We start from the raw sequence: 18,128 nt of genomic DNA, 5'->3' as shown, positions 1-18,128 counted from the left end.
TGCCAAGTCGTCCACTCGACCCACTGCTCCTTTCTATTACACTCTACAGGTGTTCTATAAATAGTGCTTGCTTGGTTATGCTTGGCTAATGAAGGCGTGCTTGCTGAAAATATCTTTACATTCTACTTTGTTTCTACCTTTTCAACGATGGCTGAGCAAAAACATATTGTGTAAGACATAGATGATGTCCACATCGCAATCTTCAGAGACAGTTTTGGTGGTTTTGGTTGAATATAAAAAATAATGTATTATCACCGTTCTAGGCTGCCGCTGGTCGTTTGAAATTTAGATTTATCCAATCCAATCCAGTCTTTTTAACTGGAAATCGCATAAATGATGGACGCCGCCAGCATGATCTTCAATCTGTGCCCGCATAGTTTAGTGCATTTGACATCTCACGGCACCATGAAGCACATCCTCGTGAAATGGGAGTCCGAGGACACGTGGGACGTGTACCCTGTGAAGCGAGTAGCCGATGTCGCCATCGGGATGGAGCTGCTTCGTGACCCGGCCAGTGCACTTGAAAAGTTTCAGAGGGTGGTTCTTGAAGTTGTGTGGCAGCCAGGAAAACCACCAGCACCAGCCACGATTCTAGCCATCGGTAAGTTGAACTACAAAAAGCCGTAGAACGTTATAGCCGCGGAAAGCGAATTTCAGTAGAACTAAAACGTGTGGCGAGATGTGTGCACGTACCACAGTGCAGGCTAGGTGCGAGGAAATCTTGAAATTATTTCCCTTTCACTGCTGGAGAATTCTCTGTGCTTGGCAAATTTTGCCGTTTTTGTGCCCGTATGTTGGCAGGCGAGGGGTTAGAACAAAAAAGAAATCTTTGTTGTCGATTTTAATTGTTGCGCACGTGGCGATTGGCATTGTGAAGAATTTTGCAATCGGTGTCGCGTCCTGCCATTTTGTGTTTTTGTCCGTGTATCTTGCGCAGTAGGTCAGTTTTCGCATCTCCCGTGTTTCACTAAGTTTTGCGGCCACTAGGTCCCTTCGCAGCCGCTAACCATTACGTAAATGTAATCTGCAACTTTTTTTTAAAGCCATGCTGATGAGAGCTGTAGCACTTTCTAGCGGTTAGCTAGCACGTTCAAGGGTTATGTGTGGTCAGTTCAGGTTTGCACGTGTTAGGTGAATAGGCAAGCTGAGTGGTAGGCCAGAACACATATTTTTACCTATATTTCCCATGAAGTGGCGAAAGTCTGTGAAATGGTAACTCTCTCCCCATGTACGGTTGAGTTCTTGAGCAAATCTTATGCAATAAGTTTTGCCTTCCTGCCACCAATGTACTTAACATTGCATATGACTGGCACAGGAATGATTTGTGTGTAGCTACCTTACAACATCATGTATTCTTTGTTTGTCTACAAGGCTACTATAGTTTCGATATCTTGAACGTTTGCAGCATTTGTCTTATGCAGCCAGTAGCAACAATTGCCCATATCAGTGTAGATGCTTTTTGTTGTAATTGGTGCCAGCACATTTTAACATGCATCATAAAAGACCTGCCTGTTATATGCAGCTTACTGTGTAAAATGTGCACAGATTCTTATGAAGTAAATGCACGCAATAGTCTAGAAATTGTCAGCCAGACACAATAGTATTTAAAATTTGTCAAAGGAGGGCATTTGTTTTTGTGCACCAGCAAACCATCCACTATCATTGCAATTTGCATTGTTCTGTGCTTGCATGCTTACAGGGAATCAGGCCTCGATGGAGAGGAAACGCAATAGGCTGGCACTGGAGGCTGCCGAGTCTGGCAGTCCAGCCACTGGTGCGAAGGTAAATGTCAGTTCTTACTTTAAATAAGAAATTTCCAAGTAACTGAGCTTCCATGTCTTTGTAACATGTACACTAACAAGCTTGCAGGTGATCTGTTTGCTTGCTTTCAAGTGTAATTCAGGGTACCGGCATTGTGTTTCCTTTTTAATTCATTACGTCCCATTTTTAATCTGATGGCTGTTTACGTTTCCCTAAAACTATTTCATTCATAACTTTTCATTCCTTGCCACATTAGGTTATGTTGAGTAAAATATCTGATCGTTGAGACACACCAACATGCTTTTTTAAAGCAAAGTCCTACTGTGTATGAAACTCTGCTCTTAACCACTAATTGCACATTTTCGTCTGCAGCTATATCATACCATTGGTGTTCTCCATTGATATTCAAGGCTTCGATCCCTAAATAGTGACTGCTGCCAGCTGCTAACCACTCCAAAATGACCCACTCATCTGCCATGTGTCTTTGTCATGGGAAAGCTCGTGAAAAGTGCTGCTATACATGCATTTTCTCAAGCAGAAAAAGTAGACTAAAAATGGCCTTGAACGTGTGGCATAGTTCAAGAAACATTGCAAATACACTTGTGCTACCCTTCGCATGTACAGGGGTGGTGCAGTCGCAACGATAGTGACTAATTGCTACATTTGCTACTTGCTGCACTGAAACCATAAAAAAGATGCTTTGGATTGCGCCAAAGTTGCTCCAAAACACTGAGTGCGACCACCAATGGTTCGTGCTTATGCGAACTTGAGAGGAAAGTGGTGGCTAGATTTATAACCTGGGTTTTGTAACTTCATATTTAGGATATCGGGAATCACAAGGTATCGTGCCATTCTAGCCTTTGTTCTGCTGAATTCATGTGCAGTAGCACCCATATTAGCGCTCCTGTGTTGTGTTTTGTCGTGGACTTATGAATGGCATACCTTCATGCGTAGCCCTTGAGATGTGCGCAATCATTTCCACCACTAGTAACGGTAGAAAAAATGAACTTTGGTTTGGTCACCCATGCCATCGGAAGATATCTTAGTTCTTTTAAATGACTTCTCATGTGTCTACTATTGATGCAATATGTTTATTTGTGTGTGGGTGTTTCGCTTACAGCAGCGCGAGTAAATGTAGTAAAATTCGAATGCACAGCCTTCTAATAGACTGCACCTCCCCTGCAAGGAACACCACAGTAGTGCACACGTATGGTCCCTAGAATATTGGCTAGTCTGCTGTCCGCTGATGGGAATGAGGACTGTTTCTGAATGACGGTGGCAGCGGCGCTGCTAGCAGTCCTCATGCTGCAACGCGGCGCCTTGCCACCTCGCTGCGTGTTGGCGAAGCGCGCGCACACGTTTGGCATATAGTTTAGTCGTTTATTTTTTAAAATTTATTTTCTGTTGCCGAATATTTGTGCTGCTTTATGGCAGTATTTGTTACGGGTTTGATGAGAGGTTTTAGCTGTGTAAATTAGTGGAGGGGGGACACAACTTCTTGGAACACAAAACGATTGCACAGCCTGGAATAAAATAGCTTGAGCATTAGATTTATTTATTCATGCACTACTGCTGCCCTTTGGCAGCCAAGCCTGCAGTGGTTAAAAGTGAAACAATAAATATGAAGGGGCCCTTAGCTATCCCAATGCCAAAGCATTGCGACCAGCTCGCAGTGCCTATGCACTTTCAGTCGTCTTAACTTCACCTTAACACCAAAGGCCGTGGGTACGAGTGAGTGCCTTAATTAACTTTACCCTAATTATTACCAAAGGTTGTGAGTTCGAAATCCTTAATAAACTCCATCTTAATTGGCTGTACTTTATTCAATTTCACCTTAACACCAACGGCCATGGGTTCGACTCCTACCGATAGTGTGGGGTTGTGTGCTGTAATGAATTCTAGCTTAATTAAACCTGCCTTAATTAAATTTAATGGGCGTTATCAAGTGCCTCGAGTGGCTCACTTTTTGGACCATTGGAGTCACGCCAACGCCGACAACATGGGACTTTCCGCCTCTTGAGCTATATAATGCTTCCGCATTAATAACCCACATGAGGTACACATGATGAGCAAAACGTGAACAAGGGGAATGCAGGAGCCAACGTTTCGACAAGTTGACTTGTCTTCTTCAAGGCCTTGAAGAAGACAAGTCCACTTGTCGAAACGTTGGCTCCTGCATTTTGAAGAAGACAAGTCAACTTTCACCTTGTTCACGACATTCAAGACATTCACCTTGTTCACGTTTTGCTCATCGTCTTGAATTTCCATCTCCCGCATTCCCCGTCTTTTCTCTGGATGAGGTACACATGTGCGATGTGGCATAGTAGAGGGTAAAAATCAAAATCGAATCCAAGCCCGTTCAAAATATATACAAGAGCAAAAGAAAGCACTTAGTTCCAGTTAAGGGTGAGCAAGAGCAGCAAGGACAAATATCACCACAGAATAATAGATCAAATTGCAAACAGTGAAAGTAAACAAAACAAAAAAACATTCGCAAAGCATGCACTGCTGATGTCATGTAAGGAAATGACGCAACATGTCAAGTTGATATCGTGCATGGTCAGGGAGAACATCCGAATATGTTTCGACAATGGATGAAATTGTGGAAGCACATTCCACTGCGTGGTAATCCCGTGCAAGTAATCAAGCGCACAGCCAAAACAAATTGTAAAGCGAAGAATGAGGAACCTTTAGGAAACTGTGTAAACAAATTATAGCACACAACATCCGAGGAAATCGCAAGATGTTCGTGAATAAGAAATTATAGGGGAAAAAAGTTACAAGGCCGCTGAGCGTGCATGCTCGAGGTGACGCAATGCAAAATGGAATTTTCATCTCATTTTCAAATGTTCTAGCTTTTCTTTCTTTGCTGTCCTTTGATTATTGAAAGACCGTGAAAAACTGGAGACGCAGAACATGTAGTAAACCCACCTGCGCCCACCCACCGCGGTTCATGCAGGCCATGATGCAGGGAGCCAAGCAGACGACAGCGTAGCAGTAGAACTGCTCGCAGCACCCTCTGCACTTTCATTCAAGAAGTGTCCCGCCCCCTCCATACAGTGCGGCGCGTGGATGGCAGACTAGCCAATATTCTAGGGACAAGAGCAGATGCCACATTTCAGTCTACGTTCATTCAGTTTCATGTTATTTGAATTGCCCATGCATCTTGGCCACGTGATGTTATATAGACTAGAGAAAATATTTAATGTGGAAACTAAAACGTAGAGAAGTGGTGTGCATGGACATGTTTTCGCTGATCAAGATTAATATACACAAAAGTACTGACACTGCAAACCTGATTAGGTTGATAACATACCATGAATAATTCTGTTTGACGGGGTTAGTAACAAACACGTTGGCAATGCCGATAAAGGGATTCATTATGGTGGCAAGCACGCCCGGACATTCACGGAGTGAATGGCAAAGCGCACCATATTAGTCAACTGTTTCATGGTGGAGCAGCAAGCTTGTTAATTCGCAAAACCGTTACGAATGGTCAGAAACACTTTGGTTTACAAAGCATTTGTAACAAATCATGGTTCAAATTATCAAAGGAATGCCTGCAGTGTGAGAAGCAGCTTGTCTAACTAAACGCGAATGGAGCTGCAGGTTTGCTAACACACCGGCATCACGTGGTTCCTACCAATACGCGGTATGCAAGAATTCCTCTAACATGTGCCAGAAAGGCTGCATGTGTTGTAGCTGTCAACTGGAGTTTTAGTTTGTCTTCAGGCATGAGACACAATAAGCAATGTGAGAGGAACTGAAGTAGTGCTAGAAGTAACCTTTATGTGTTGGAATAGTGAGAGTTTTTCTCCATTTAAATGTCTACCGCTACAATGCCATCCTAAATGGTTTTGGAGTTATCCTTTGGTGCGAATTATGGGAGCTGTAATCATTGGGACAGCACTGTATGAGGTAGAGACTAGAAAGTGAAACATGGCAGTCTTTTGTACTCTTGAAGTTGGATCTATGACTGTAAGGCAGTTTTTAAGAAGAGTGCTGGAGAGTCCATCCAAAAAGAAGGAAGTGCACGTGGGAAATTTGCAATTGCTACTTAATTGAGCTGCTCCAGATTGAAATGTTGTGCTCTACATTTGAAATTAGCCACTCCAAAATTGTCCTTCCTTCTGATGGCTTCCTCCAAACTGGATATATTCCACTCCAAGGCCTAAATTTTTTTGGTCCAGAACTTCCTCCAAAACATTATCTGTTTCAGCTGCCCCACTCTTGCATGTATTATTGTGGAGAATCGAAACACAGTGGAAAGCATGCCTGAAGCATCACTGGCGGTACAGCATGTGCCGTTGGCCAGTAATCCTTGTGTAAACGCACTTGGCATATGGCTTTCACACAGAATGCGATTCTGCTCGCCCTATGCAGTAATGTCGCTGGACCTATATTCTTCGATGCTTCTTTCCTCACCCTATCCACTGCAACAGTATGAGCAGCTCTGCACCCTGCATGGAAATTACATGCGTGTGCATCATCACAAGGATGGCTGGCTGACGGCACGCACTATACGTTCAATTATGCTTCAGGCACACACTTCGCTGTTTGTGTTTCAATTATCCATGATACTACATGATGTAGTTCAAGAGGGTATGAAGGTAATGTCTGCAGCCTCATTATTCACGGAGTGCATACTTTGTCTCATCACTGATTTGCTTTTGCTGTACAACATATGTTTGGTTGTTTTCATAAAGTGTGAGGCTGCCCACTTGAACATCATGGTTTTATGAATGGGAATATGTTGCACAGTTTGAATGACCAAACACCATACTTTAGAAAATCCTGATATGTACTCATGTTGGCAAATTGAGTATACCGATTCTTGGTATATGTGTAATATTGTAATGAAAATACATTGCAGGTCACAAGATTAGACTCTCTAGCAGAGCTTTGCCTGGAAAATTTATGTTCTGTATGCTTGCAGCGAACCTGCGACCATTTGGAGCAGATTGAAAGCTTGGAACAAACGGTTGGAAGCCTGAAAAAAGAGGTTCAGGAGTTGAAGGAGGAACTTGCTCAAGCACGGCAGTGCATTGGTGAGTGCACATTTACTCAGAAATGTTGTAGCAAGACCTACTTCTTTTGTAAGGAAGTCCTGCAGTTGGCTAAACCAGTGTAGGCTTTTAAATCGGGGCAGAGTTTTCAGATCTCTGCGATTCCTCCAGTTCCTCTACCAATATCACTAATGCTGGGCATCTAATAAGTTACGAACCTTATTACATTTTCAGTCTATTTCAATATTCCAATCTCGGCAGTAACATAGAAAGGCCATATCAGGTGGATGTACAATGATGTATACGGGGTGTCCCAACTAGCATGCACTAAGATCTTAAAATATGCAAATGCCACGTAGCAGGACACAACCAATGCAATTTTGTTTCCAATCGCTTCGATATATTTGGACTCTTTTGCATTCCGCCCAATTACATAATTAGTCTTAATTAATCAACTTTTCAAATATTATAATTCAATGAAAAGTGTCAATGAGAAAATTGTCGAGCAGCATGAAAAACTCCCGATACAGCTTTCATTTGCCCGATACCTGCTATATAAAAATGTTTTCCCGAGCGTGGGCAAAGCCCGCAAATAGGTGCAAAGTTCCTTGAGCGGCCAATCGCATGGTAATTTTGAGTGTGTTCACGGGCTTCAATCACGCTCGGAAAAACACATTTATGTAGCGTGTATTGAGAGACGCAAAGCTTATTCGGGAGTTTTTCATGTCGCCCTACAATTTCCTCATTGATACTTTTCATCTAATTATATTTCAGAAGTTAATTAAGACTAATTATGTAATTAGGTAGCATGCAAAAAAATATGCGAGTACCTCCAGTCATGGCACACATTACCTTGGTTCTGTCCAGCTACATGGTATTTGCATATTTTTAAATCTTGGTTCATGATAGTTCGTAGACCCTGTAAAGATGAACATGTGGAAATTTCCCAAGCGTTGTTTACTAGAGTGCTCCCATATGCATTTGTGCGACTCGCTCCCTCCTTGTCTTTCCAGGGTACCCCAGCACAGTATTCTTTTTTTGTGTGTGTGTCTGTTCGTATTTTCAGTAGTGACAAATGTTTCTTTGCTTCTAAGGAAGACAAACCCTAGGCTGTTCAGGTGCACTACGAAAGCCACCATTTTATTTTTGTCGAAGCATTTGTTTGGCATGCTTAAAAGCTGTCCCTGCAAGGTATAAGCTTGACAAATGCTAGCTAATGTGCACTGCACTAGTACCAAGTGAGACATTGTCGTCCACTGAGCACTTGGTCTTTTTGGGGACTGAGTTAATGTCCCACAGCACAAGTGTCTCCGTCATTCTCGATACATCGTGACAGCGCAACACAGTCATCACGTGATGCACGCTCCTTGGAGAAATCGGTCGGATTTCTCTGTGGCAGTACCCCTTAATTTGCAGTTTTGCCTCCCGTTAGGGCTTATGTTTCCTCTAAAGCTTTTTATATGATTTAATGTCAAGCTATGGCACAATGTAGTAAATGGCAGAAGTGTCCCAACTGTACAGCTACCTGAAGTGCCTTTGCTATGACACTCTCTTCATATTACTTTACTTTTTTTTTTGAAGATGCCGCAAGGATGGTGAAACGCCTTAAACACATGCTGGAAAATGCTACCACTCCTGCTGAGCCTGTTGGCATCGCAGCAGCCCTAAAAGTGAGCAATTTTGTGTTCTATTGGCAGATAAATATTTCTAACAGGTGTAGTTTTGGTGGAAGAATGACATTATGGACAGTAGTTTGAAAGTCATTCTAGCTTTTAACAGAGCAAGTATTATTTAGGATGTTCTTTCAGAATCGCTGTCTAAAGCATTGGCTGACATCAGAGGACAGGTGAGACACGATAATTGCACTAATCAACCGAGCTCACTTTCACCATTGGACTTAGGCGGCTCATTGCAGTGGCAAAATGGAATTAAAGGGAAGCTGAAGAGTCTGTCGAATTCAATAAGACGCTCATATGTGGATGTGGGAACCTTATAAGCCATGCAATTTGGGCGGGATTTTTCACTTAGGAACGACGTAATCGCCGGTTAAAATTGCGCTGTCGCTCTGCCTCTCGTCGAGTGCCGCTGCTGCTGACGCTGACGATGCGAGCGAAGACCGGAAACCGTGACACAGTGACGTCAGCACTGATGTTCCGCTCCTTCGCAGTCTCCGCGACCTTGCCTGACCGCGCTTGTTCCTGCTTGCGTGCCGTCATAATCTGCCTCGCTCGAGCCTGCATTCCTTCGTTTGTGTATGTAGAGTGGTAGTTGACGTGCGCAGCATCAATTGAAGTGGTGGGCCGATCATGCTGGCGTTCTGTGCAGCTCACGGTTGCACGAACACCAGCAGCCGCGACGATATTTCATTACTTCCCGCAAGACAAGAAGCTTGCAGCTAAGCGGTCAAGAACAACAGTGCTGAGCTCTAACCATTTCCGTGACGACGATTACTACCAGAGTTTATCAATAATGCGTGAATGAGTGAGAGTAAGACTTTCTGCGAGCAGGCTTTCTAAACGCAGCGCGAAAAGGTCGGGGCAACGAATGCACAATGGCGGGATAGGTGCGGGCGGACGGATGGTAACTGGTCTTGGAAGACCTTACGAATACACGAACTCGTCCAAACCTGGATTTTGACTTATTGCTAGCATCTTCGTGCTAGCACGCTGAACGGAATGTACATGTTCATCTCCCACCCTTGACGCAGGTTTCGTGGCAAACCGCTGTTAATTTTCTATTCGCACATGTGTTGTGAAACAGCCAACATGCAGCTACCATAATGCAGTGCAAGTGTAAAGTTTTCATGTGTTTGAAAGCCGGCGCACGCCAGGACGCTGCGCTCCCCCTCGCGCACAGAGAGAAACCGGCTGTCTCACGTAGTCGACGGAATTCGCTGCCTTTACGGCTCCGGTTACGAGTAGCGTGCGGATGGCACTGATGAAGGCCACTACACATGCTTCAAGAGCATGTAAACCATCTTTGTAGATTGCCGACAGCTTTGGGGCAGCGCACAAACGCCGACGATCGCATCGTTCCTTACATTCCACGAGGTGGCATGCAGGAACATAACAGTACAGCTGTTTTCCTTTTTTTCTCCAACTCTTTTCTGGAATCTTTTAATCCCATTCCCCATCCCTATACAGAGTAGCATGCCAGCAGTTATATACGCGCCGGCAAAATTCTCTGTTTTTCCAATAAAGAGCCCTCTCTCTCTCTCTCAGCTGTTTGCCCGGAAACGAACTCACTAGATCGCTGAATACAGCTTTGCAAAAAACATGCTCACCAAAGAACATTTCTAACATGAGGAGATGCTAACACATCGCTTTCGTTCGCGTCGAAAGTACTGCTTGGTACCAGGATCTTTTGCTTCTTGGAGAGGCCGGCTATGTATACATGTAGGGAGCAACGCGAACTCCTCAGAGAAATGCAAGCTGTCGACATTAACCATTGCCGTCTCGCCAAACCACAGCGCGAACCACCTTGCACCGTGCTTCATGTGTGGCGGCAGTGGCCGTTCCGGACGAACAGCAATGTTGACGTCGTGAGGCACCCGACCAATCACAGGAGGAAATGAGGCGCGCGAGCTGCCCGAGTCTGCTGCACTTTTCGTCGAAATGAAATCTGTTTGCGCTTTCTTTCGCTCAATTTCAATGCGATATTCGAATTTGGAGGGTTGAAAACCATTACGTACAGCTCTTCACTCATTTATTCTGGAAAACACTTCAGCTTCCCTTTAAGATCTACAAATTGTTATTGCTCCTTCTGTTATAATGTGACAAATTGGGCTGTCTGTGCATATGAAACAGACTGAGGCTGAGCACACACAGCCATTCCCTCGAGCATACATCTCAGTAGCTGGAAGCCGGGACACTGCTCGAGTGGCTAGCTTCGTTCACAACACCATCCTTCAATGTCTGTTCATTGTCTCTCTTTCGGATTGCCATGGCTAGAACAATGGCTAGATGATTTTCGGCTGCTGAAAACCTTGAGATTTTCGCTGCTTATGTAGCGGTGTGTTTGTATGAAGCTGCACATCCTCGTCAGCATGTGCCTTCCACTGCTGTGATTACAAGCATATTCATTTGCTTTCTGACAGCTGGGGCTGTACTTTCTCTATGCTTCCACTATTTACACACACGCGCAGTCAGACAATTGCATCTTGTTTGATACCTCTAGAGCACTTGTGCATCACTAATGAAGCTCAGCTTGACCCTTGGCCCACTAATCAATCAAGCTTTCAATGTCCGTTAGTCACCAGAACTGTACCAGAGCTCGCCCTGTGTCAAGGGATGGCACAGCAAAGAATTACACGTATTTTCTTAGATCTAAGCAGATGCATGTCATTGTTTTGCATTGAAGTTCCTGATACTTTCTAGTCTTGGGTGAAAGTGCACAGCTTGGTACAATGCATGCATAGGTAAGGCTGCTTTGTTCCTTAAAGGGCCCCTCAACAGGCCCCATAGCAAATTTTGGTTATACGCTGGAAGTTGTTACGTGTCCTCTAGGGAGCGTTCTGCCGCAATAAATTTTCAAATCTGCTCATGGATAACCGAGATAGAAATAGTTCACTGCCGCGAACCCATGATTTCAGGAGGCAAGCTGCACTGCATAGCGAGACCCTTTCACCACTCGCCCCGTCTAGCAAAATTCCTTCCCTGCATTCTCACATGCCGAACCTCGAGGATTGTGTGACAAACACGTCACGGGCCCCGCCTTCATTTTTTTCTAGTTTTTTTTCTTTTCTTTCTTGGCACTGTGCATTTCCGGTGGCGGCGTTGCGTGGGAGCTGTTATCGTTTTGTGGGCTGTGCATAACGACACATGACTAGCGGTATAATTCAGTGCTATACGAATACTGAGCCAGAACAAGTTGATTGCAGAGCATGATCATGCGCTGGAACACGATAGAAAATGGCATAGTTTTGGTACCTGCACATGTGACTGCACGATCATAGAAACAAGCAGACGAAGTGGATGTACATCTCTCTTGCTTTGGTGCGAAGTAAAACAAAAAACACGCACACATGCCGTTTGTGTGTTTTCTTATCTCTCAATTCATCAATTCAAGCAACAGATCACACAGATAATAGATGTTGTCTTAATAATTCTCTAAATCGCGTACTGACATGAGCGACCTCGCGCTGCAAACACCAGTATGTAGGTGCAGGCACACAGTACGTCACTGCCCGGGTTGGAGCGCAGTCACCACGAGGGCAAAGAAAAAAGCTGTTCGGATTGAAATTTCGGACCTTTCCGTGGCACATAGCGATGTAATTCTTTGTAAACACGATCGTTAACATGCATTGTATGCTCAGCTCTTGTCAGCTCAAAATGGCCAGACCTGGCGAGGGGCCCTTAAAACTGATTCAGCAAGACAGCTGCCGCTATTTTCGCAAATCTTCCTCTATTTCCTAATCATTCCTTGATCAAAAGTTTATAAAATGAATCTGCGCCTGTTCTATTTTTTCACAGGTAGACATCGGGGATGGAGTTTGTGTGGAGGAAGGGCTGCTGAAGAGGCTGCGCCTAGATGCGAACAATTCAGGCTCGCGGCTCGCATGGGGCCTCCTCAAAGCTATGTTTATAAAAGAAGAGCTCGAAGGGAGGTCCCTCTTTGGGCGGACCTCAAACGCACACAAGGGACTTCCTCAAAAGGAGCCATTCGACACAAAGAAAGTGCACGCCATACTGGGTACGTGTGTGAAAAAGAAGCATCTTAATATTTTTGGGCAGTTTTCAACAGAACTCTTTTCATGACAATTTAAGCACTAGGTTAGGGTAGTGCTTGCTTTCATGGTAAAATAGCTATTAGCCTGATTATAACAGCATAATATAATACAAGCTTTGCCAACATTACTAGAAAACTCATTTGCGATAGAGGCCTTGGCCATATGACTGCACTAAAGCTAAGCTCTTTAGTAGCAAACTCATATTGACAATGTCTGCCTGCACAGCAAAAGCATTTTATAATCTTGCTGTAGAACATTAATAATGCCTGTTCAACTGCTGGCATGTTGCTTGTATCATATCGTGGTCCTTAAGTGCTGTTCAATTAAGAGGAAGCTTTAGCTCGACCCCAACTCTGACACGGCCTATTCGAATACATGTAAAACTCAAAAACGTTCTTGTGAGATAACGCCTGGACCGATTCTGATGAAAGTTGTTGCTTTTGAGAGAGAAAGTTAAATTCTAGTGATTGTGGGAAGTGGAACTTGGTTTAGGGCCAGAGTTTTGTTCCAAAAATGTGAGTCTGAAAAAAAGACAGAAGCACTAAGTTTGCAAATTTATAGCGCTGCATCAAGAACAGATATCGCAGTTTTGTAAACGGAATCCATTATATCATTCAAAGCAGACAAATGTGATACATCAATATATACGTGAATTTCTTACATTGTGTACAAGGGTCCTACAAAAGCTGTATTTCCATATCACTAACTTTTTGAGATTCATGTGTAACATCAATTTTGTCCGCTTTAGATGTACCATTATATGCAATTAACAGAATTGTGGTGTCATTTTTCATTCCTGAGTTAGAGTTGTGAACTTGAGTTTCGTTTTCTGAAAATTCGTGATTTTTGCCCATTTTTAATAAAATTTTGACAGCCTAAATCAAAAATTCGAAACAAACAGTCTTTAAATTTTAAGTTTTTCTTTTCAATGAAACAAACCTCGTCAAATTTGGTGCAGTGGTTGCCGAGAAAAATGAATTCTCCTTTTACATGTATTTAGATAAGAGCACCCGAGCTAAAGCTTTCTCTTAAGTCAACTCGTCTGTGCACCTGTGCCCAAGCAAAGCTGCGACACAGTTGCGACTGGCACCTTGCCTTTCGTAAGATAATTCACACGCATGAAACTTCCATGTACTGGTCAGGATAAGAATGTGGAAGTTCATTAAACTTAAGTTGATTTGCAGCTTTTGTTTGTATATGACAATTGGTATGATAGAGCTTATGTGACTTGCATCTGTTGGTGTTGCGCACATATATCACGCTCCCTGTTCTAATGCACTAATTCAGCCATTCCATGTACTTTCGAAGGACTTTGCACCAAACAGGTGGAGACAGGTGGAAACAGGTGGATCAATGAGTTAGCGGTAAGAGGGAAAATACAGGAATTCCAGATCAAGCTACAGAACAGGTATTCGGCTTTAACTCAGGAAGAGGACCTTAGTGTTGAAGCAATGAACGACAATCTTGTGGGCATCATTAAGGAGTGTGCAATGGAAGTCGGTGGTAACTCCGTTAGGTAGGATACCAGTAAACTATCGCAGGAGACGAAAGATCTGATCAAGAAACGCCAATGTATGAAAGCCTCTAACCCTACAGCTAGAATAGAACTGGCAGAACTTTCGAAGTTAATCAACAAGCGTAAGACAGCTGACATAAGGAAGTATAATATGGATAGAATTGAACATGCTCTCAGGAACGGCGGAAGCCTAAGAACAGTGAAGAAGAAACTAGGAATTGGCAAGAATCAGATGTATGCGTTAAGAGACAAAGCCGGCAATATCATTACTACTATGGATGAGATAGTTCAAGTGGCTGAGGAGTTCTAGAGATTTATACAGTACCAGTGGCACCCACGACGATAATGGAACAGAAAATAGTCTAGAGAAATTCGAAGTCCCAAGGTAACGCCGGAAGAAGTAAAGAAAGCCTTGGGAGATATGCAAAGGGGGAAGGCAGCTGGGGAGGATGAGGTAACAGCAGATTTGTTGAAGGATGGTGGGCAGATTGTTCTAGAGAAACTGGCCACCCTGTATACGCAATGCCTCATGACCTCGAGCGTACCGGAATCTTGGAAGAACGCTAACATAATCCTAATCCATAAGAAAGGGGACGCCAAAGACTTGAAAAATTATAGACTGATCAGCTTACTGTTCGTTGCCTACAAAATATTTACTAAGGTAATCGCAAATAGAATCAGGAACACCTTAGACTTCTGTCAAGCAAAGGACCAGGCAGGATTCCGTAAAGGCTACTCAACAATAGATCATATTCACACTATCAATCAGGTGATAGAGAAATGTGCGGAATATAACCAACCATTATATATAGCTTTCATTGATTACGAGAAAGTGTTTGAGTCTGTCGAAACCTCAGCAGTCATGGAGGCATTACGGAATCAGGGTGTAGACGAGCCATATGTAAAAATACTGAAAGATATCTATAGCGGCTCCACAGCCACCGTAGTCCTCCATAAAGAAAGCAACGAAATCCCAATAAAGAAAGGCGTCAGGCAGGGAGATACGATCTCTCCAATGCTATTCACAGCGTGTTTACAGGAGGTATTCAGAGACCTGGATTGGGAAGAATTGGGGATAAAAATTAATGGAGAATACCTTAGTAACTTGCGATTCGCTGATGATATTGCCTTGCTTAGTAACTCAGGGGACCAATTGCAATGCATGCTCACTGACCTGGAGAGGCAAAGCAGAAGAGTGGGTCTAAAAATTAATCTGCAGAAAACTAAAGTAATCTTTACCAGTCTCGGAAGAGAACAGTAATTTACAATAGGCAGCGAGGCACTGGAAGTCGTAAGGGAATACATCTACTTAGGGCAGGTAGTGACGGCGGATCCGGATCATGAGACGGAAATAATCAGAAGAATAAGAATGGGCTGGGGTGAGTTTGGCAGGCATTCTCAGATCATGAACAGCAGGTTGCCATTATCCCCCAAGAGAAAAGTGTATAATAGCTGTGTCTTACCAGTACTCACCTACGGGGCGGAAACCTGGCGGCTTACGAAAAGGCTTCTATTCAAATTGAGGACGACGCAACGAGCTATGGAAAGAAGAATGATAGGTGTAACGTTAAGGGATAAGAAAAGAGCAGATTGGGTGAGGGAACAAACGCGAGTTAATGACATCGTAGTTGAAATCAAGAAAAAGAAATGGGTATGGGCAGGACATGTAATGAGAAGGGAAGATAACCGATGGTCATTAAGGGTTACAGATTGGATCCCAAGGGAAGGGAAGCGTAGCAGGGGGCGGCCGAAAGTTAGGTGGGCGGATGAGATTAAGAAGTTTGCAGGGACGGCATGGCCGCAATTAGTACATGACCGGGGTTGTTACGGAGTCTAAAGACGGTTTATAGAATGTTGATAGGTTCTAGTAACATTTGTCTAAAGACGGTTTATAAAATGTTAATAAACATTTTTGTATGGGTTGGGAACATTCCTATACATCGCAAATGGAGACATTAGAGACTTGTACCAGCGCCACGTTACCGTACGGAAAGCGCGGAAATACCGTACCGGCCGCAGTCAGCGCATGCGCGCGCTTTACCGTACGTAAACATTTTCCGCGCGGTATACGAGACGGTAAGTAGTGTCACGTGGGTCACGTGCGCACCGAGTTTCGCGAACCAAGACAGTCCAAGCCCAGACACAGCTCACACTGCGGAATGGCGCCCACAACGGAATGCGCACCGTGTTTGCCCGTTTCCCGCGTGCGCTTTACGCGGACAGGCCACTTGATGTTACTTCAAGTCGTCAACGAGTTTCAGCCTGTGTGCGACCCGATGAGGTGGCAAAAAGTCGCCAAAGTCGTCCAGGAAAAAACGGGCAAGCTTTGTACAGCTCGCCGCGTTAGAGAGAGATTCGACCTCCTCCTCATCCAATTTCGCCGCAAGGACAGTAAGAACCGTGGCAAGTGATTATATTCTATGTACGTTACTTCAAAGTCATTGCTTTGCCCCGGACCTTCGATCCTGAAAGTGTGTGCTTCGGCGTAGGTCGGGGTGGAAGAAGTAGTTGGCGAATTTGATCAGCTACTACAGTACGTCTCCGACTTGGCCAGAGAGTGGGGCTACAAGCCGCGCGCAGTGGACCGCCAGAGCAGGCAGCAAAAACCCTGTCAAAGTGCCGCAGAAAGCGACGCACCGACTGCAGCGCTCACGCAGCCTGCTGCAGCCCAGTCGGTGCGTACTTCAGCTGCAGCAGAACGCCAAGCCAAGGCTGTGCCAGCCTACTCTGCTGCTCCGGAATCCGCTGACGGCGGCCAGTCCAGCTTCGGTAAGGATCTAAGCACACATTTGGTGTGGCGTTTTTTCCGATTTGCCCGAGTTGTCATATATGCTATGCTAAACTTTAAGCCTCGAAATGCTAATGTAAGAGCTGGAAGCTTAAACGTGAAGTCCATAGTTCCGGTATTGATATGGAGCAGGAAAATGTCAGGTGTGGATAGTTTAACCGAAGTAGTGACGTTTTAACTGGAATAAAATTTTCCTGTTTTTAGTACAAATGTACGCTATGGCCAGAAATAAAGTTCAACAAGTTGCTACACGTTTATTCATTGTGATACTTTGTTTGCACATTACAGGGCTAAGAACAGCTCGCAGCAGAGTAATGAACAGTGATGTGACTTCAGTCATGCTGTCACTTGAGCGGAACTGTAGTCTTAATGAGTGCAAATGCACAGGATGATCACAAACCTAGGTAGTTGTTATCAGCAGAATAGGACTGTAGGTATAGCGTGAGGTGGACATGATAGACAGACGAAACACATAGCACTTTTATTTCACGTGCCTTTAATACCAGTATTTCAGCTGTTGTATCGACAAATCCCCTGGAAAGCATGCAATCTGCTTGTGCCAGCCTAAGTGGAAGCTTAGCAGTAGTTTATGAATGAGCATCTGCATTTGGATATGTTTGAACGTTCATACTATTGTGAGAATGTGTGACTGTTTCACGTTGCAGAAGTCTTGTAAAAGTCCAATGAAACTAATGCTTCTGTCATGCTTCTGTGCCAAATAATGTTGAACAGCAATGTATCTCTCTTATGCAGATGCTGACACACATGTAGTGTCGCCTGCAGCATCAATGCTGCATGGGATGTATGCTGACGAAAATGACGATCCGGGCATCCACGCACACTTGGAGAATTTCACGCCATCTAGACCAGACAGCTGTTTGAGTGTACACAACTGACCCACAAATTAATGAGAGGTCAAAGCACCATTTGTGGGTATGGTACCTGTGGCAGCAACAGCCCTCAAGCATATTGTGTGGGTCTAAGTGGTATGAAGGAACCCATTAATGCAGGTATGGTTTAACATATCATTTTAGGTGCTATACTTTGCTATGCCACCGTGCTACAAAAAATATTGTGCAGTGACTAACTGTGAGGTGTCAAACACTAGGCACATGTCTAGCAAAATATTTTGCACTTGTGTCAACCATTGAAACCTATCATCCTTGCATTCACATTTTGGAGTGTCCTTCCACCCAAAAGAAGCAAATTCAAGTTAAGGTGCAATCACACAAGCAACTTGAAGGGGTTGTGCGACCATTTGCAACTGGCGACAAATCTTCCTTGCATTCACATTTGGGAGTGTCCTTCCACCCAAAAGAACCAAATTCA

General features: G+C 44.1%; 1 protein-coding gene across 1 annotated transcript; it reads left to right on the top strand.

Moving 5' to 3' along the window:
* The first annotated feature begins 400 nt into the window (after positions 1-400).
* On the top strand, positions 401-17,695 carry LOC126519098 (uncharacterized). Its single transcript, XM_055065087.2, has 6 exons — positions 401-601; positions 1,700-1,782; positions 6,698-6,809; positions 8,349-8,437; positions 16,501-16,780; positions 17,553-17,695. The coding sequence occupies exons 1-6, from the start codon at positions 406-408 to the stop codon at positions 17,693-17,695; spliced, it is 903 nt and encodes a 300-aa protein (XP_054921062.1). The 5' UTR covers positions 401-405.
* Positions 17,696-18,128: the final 433 nt, after the last annotated feature.

The sequence above is a fragment of the Dermacentor andersoni genome, chromosome 10 (assembly GCF_023375885.2).
Source record: "Dermacentor andersoni chromosome 10, qqDerAnde1_hic_scaffold, whole genome shotgun sequence".
In the NCBI taxonomy this organism is placed as follows: domain Eukaryota; kingdom Metazoa; phylum Arthropoda; class Arachnida; order Ixodida; family Ixodidae; genus Dermacentor; species Dermacentor andersoni.
Note: the sequence above shows the minus strand (reverse complement) of the source record. Positions and strands in the feature narration are given on the sequence as shown.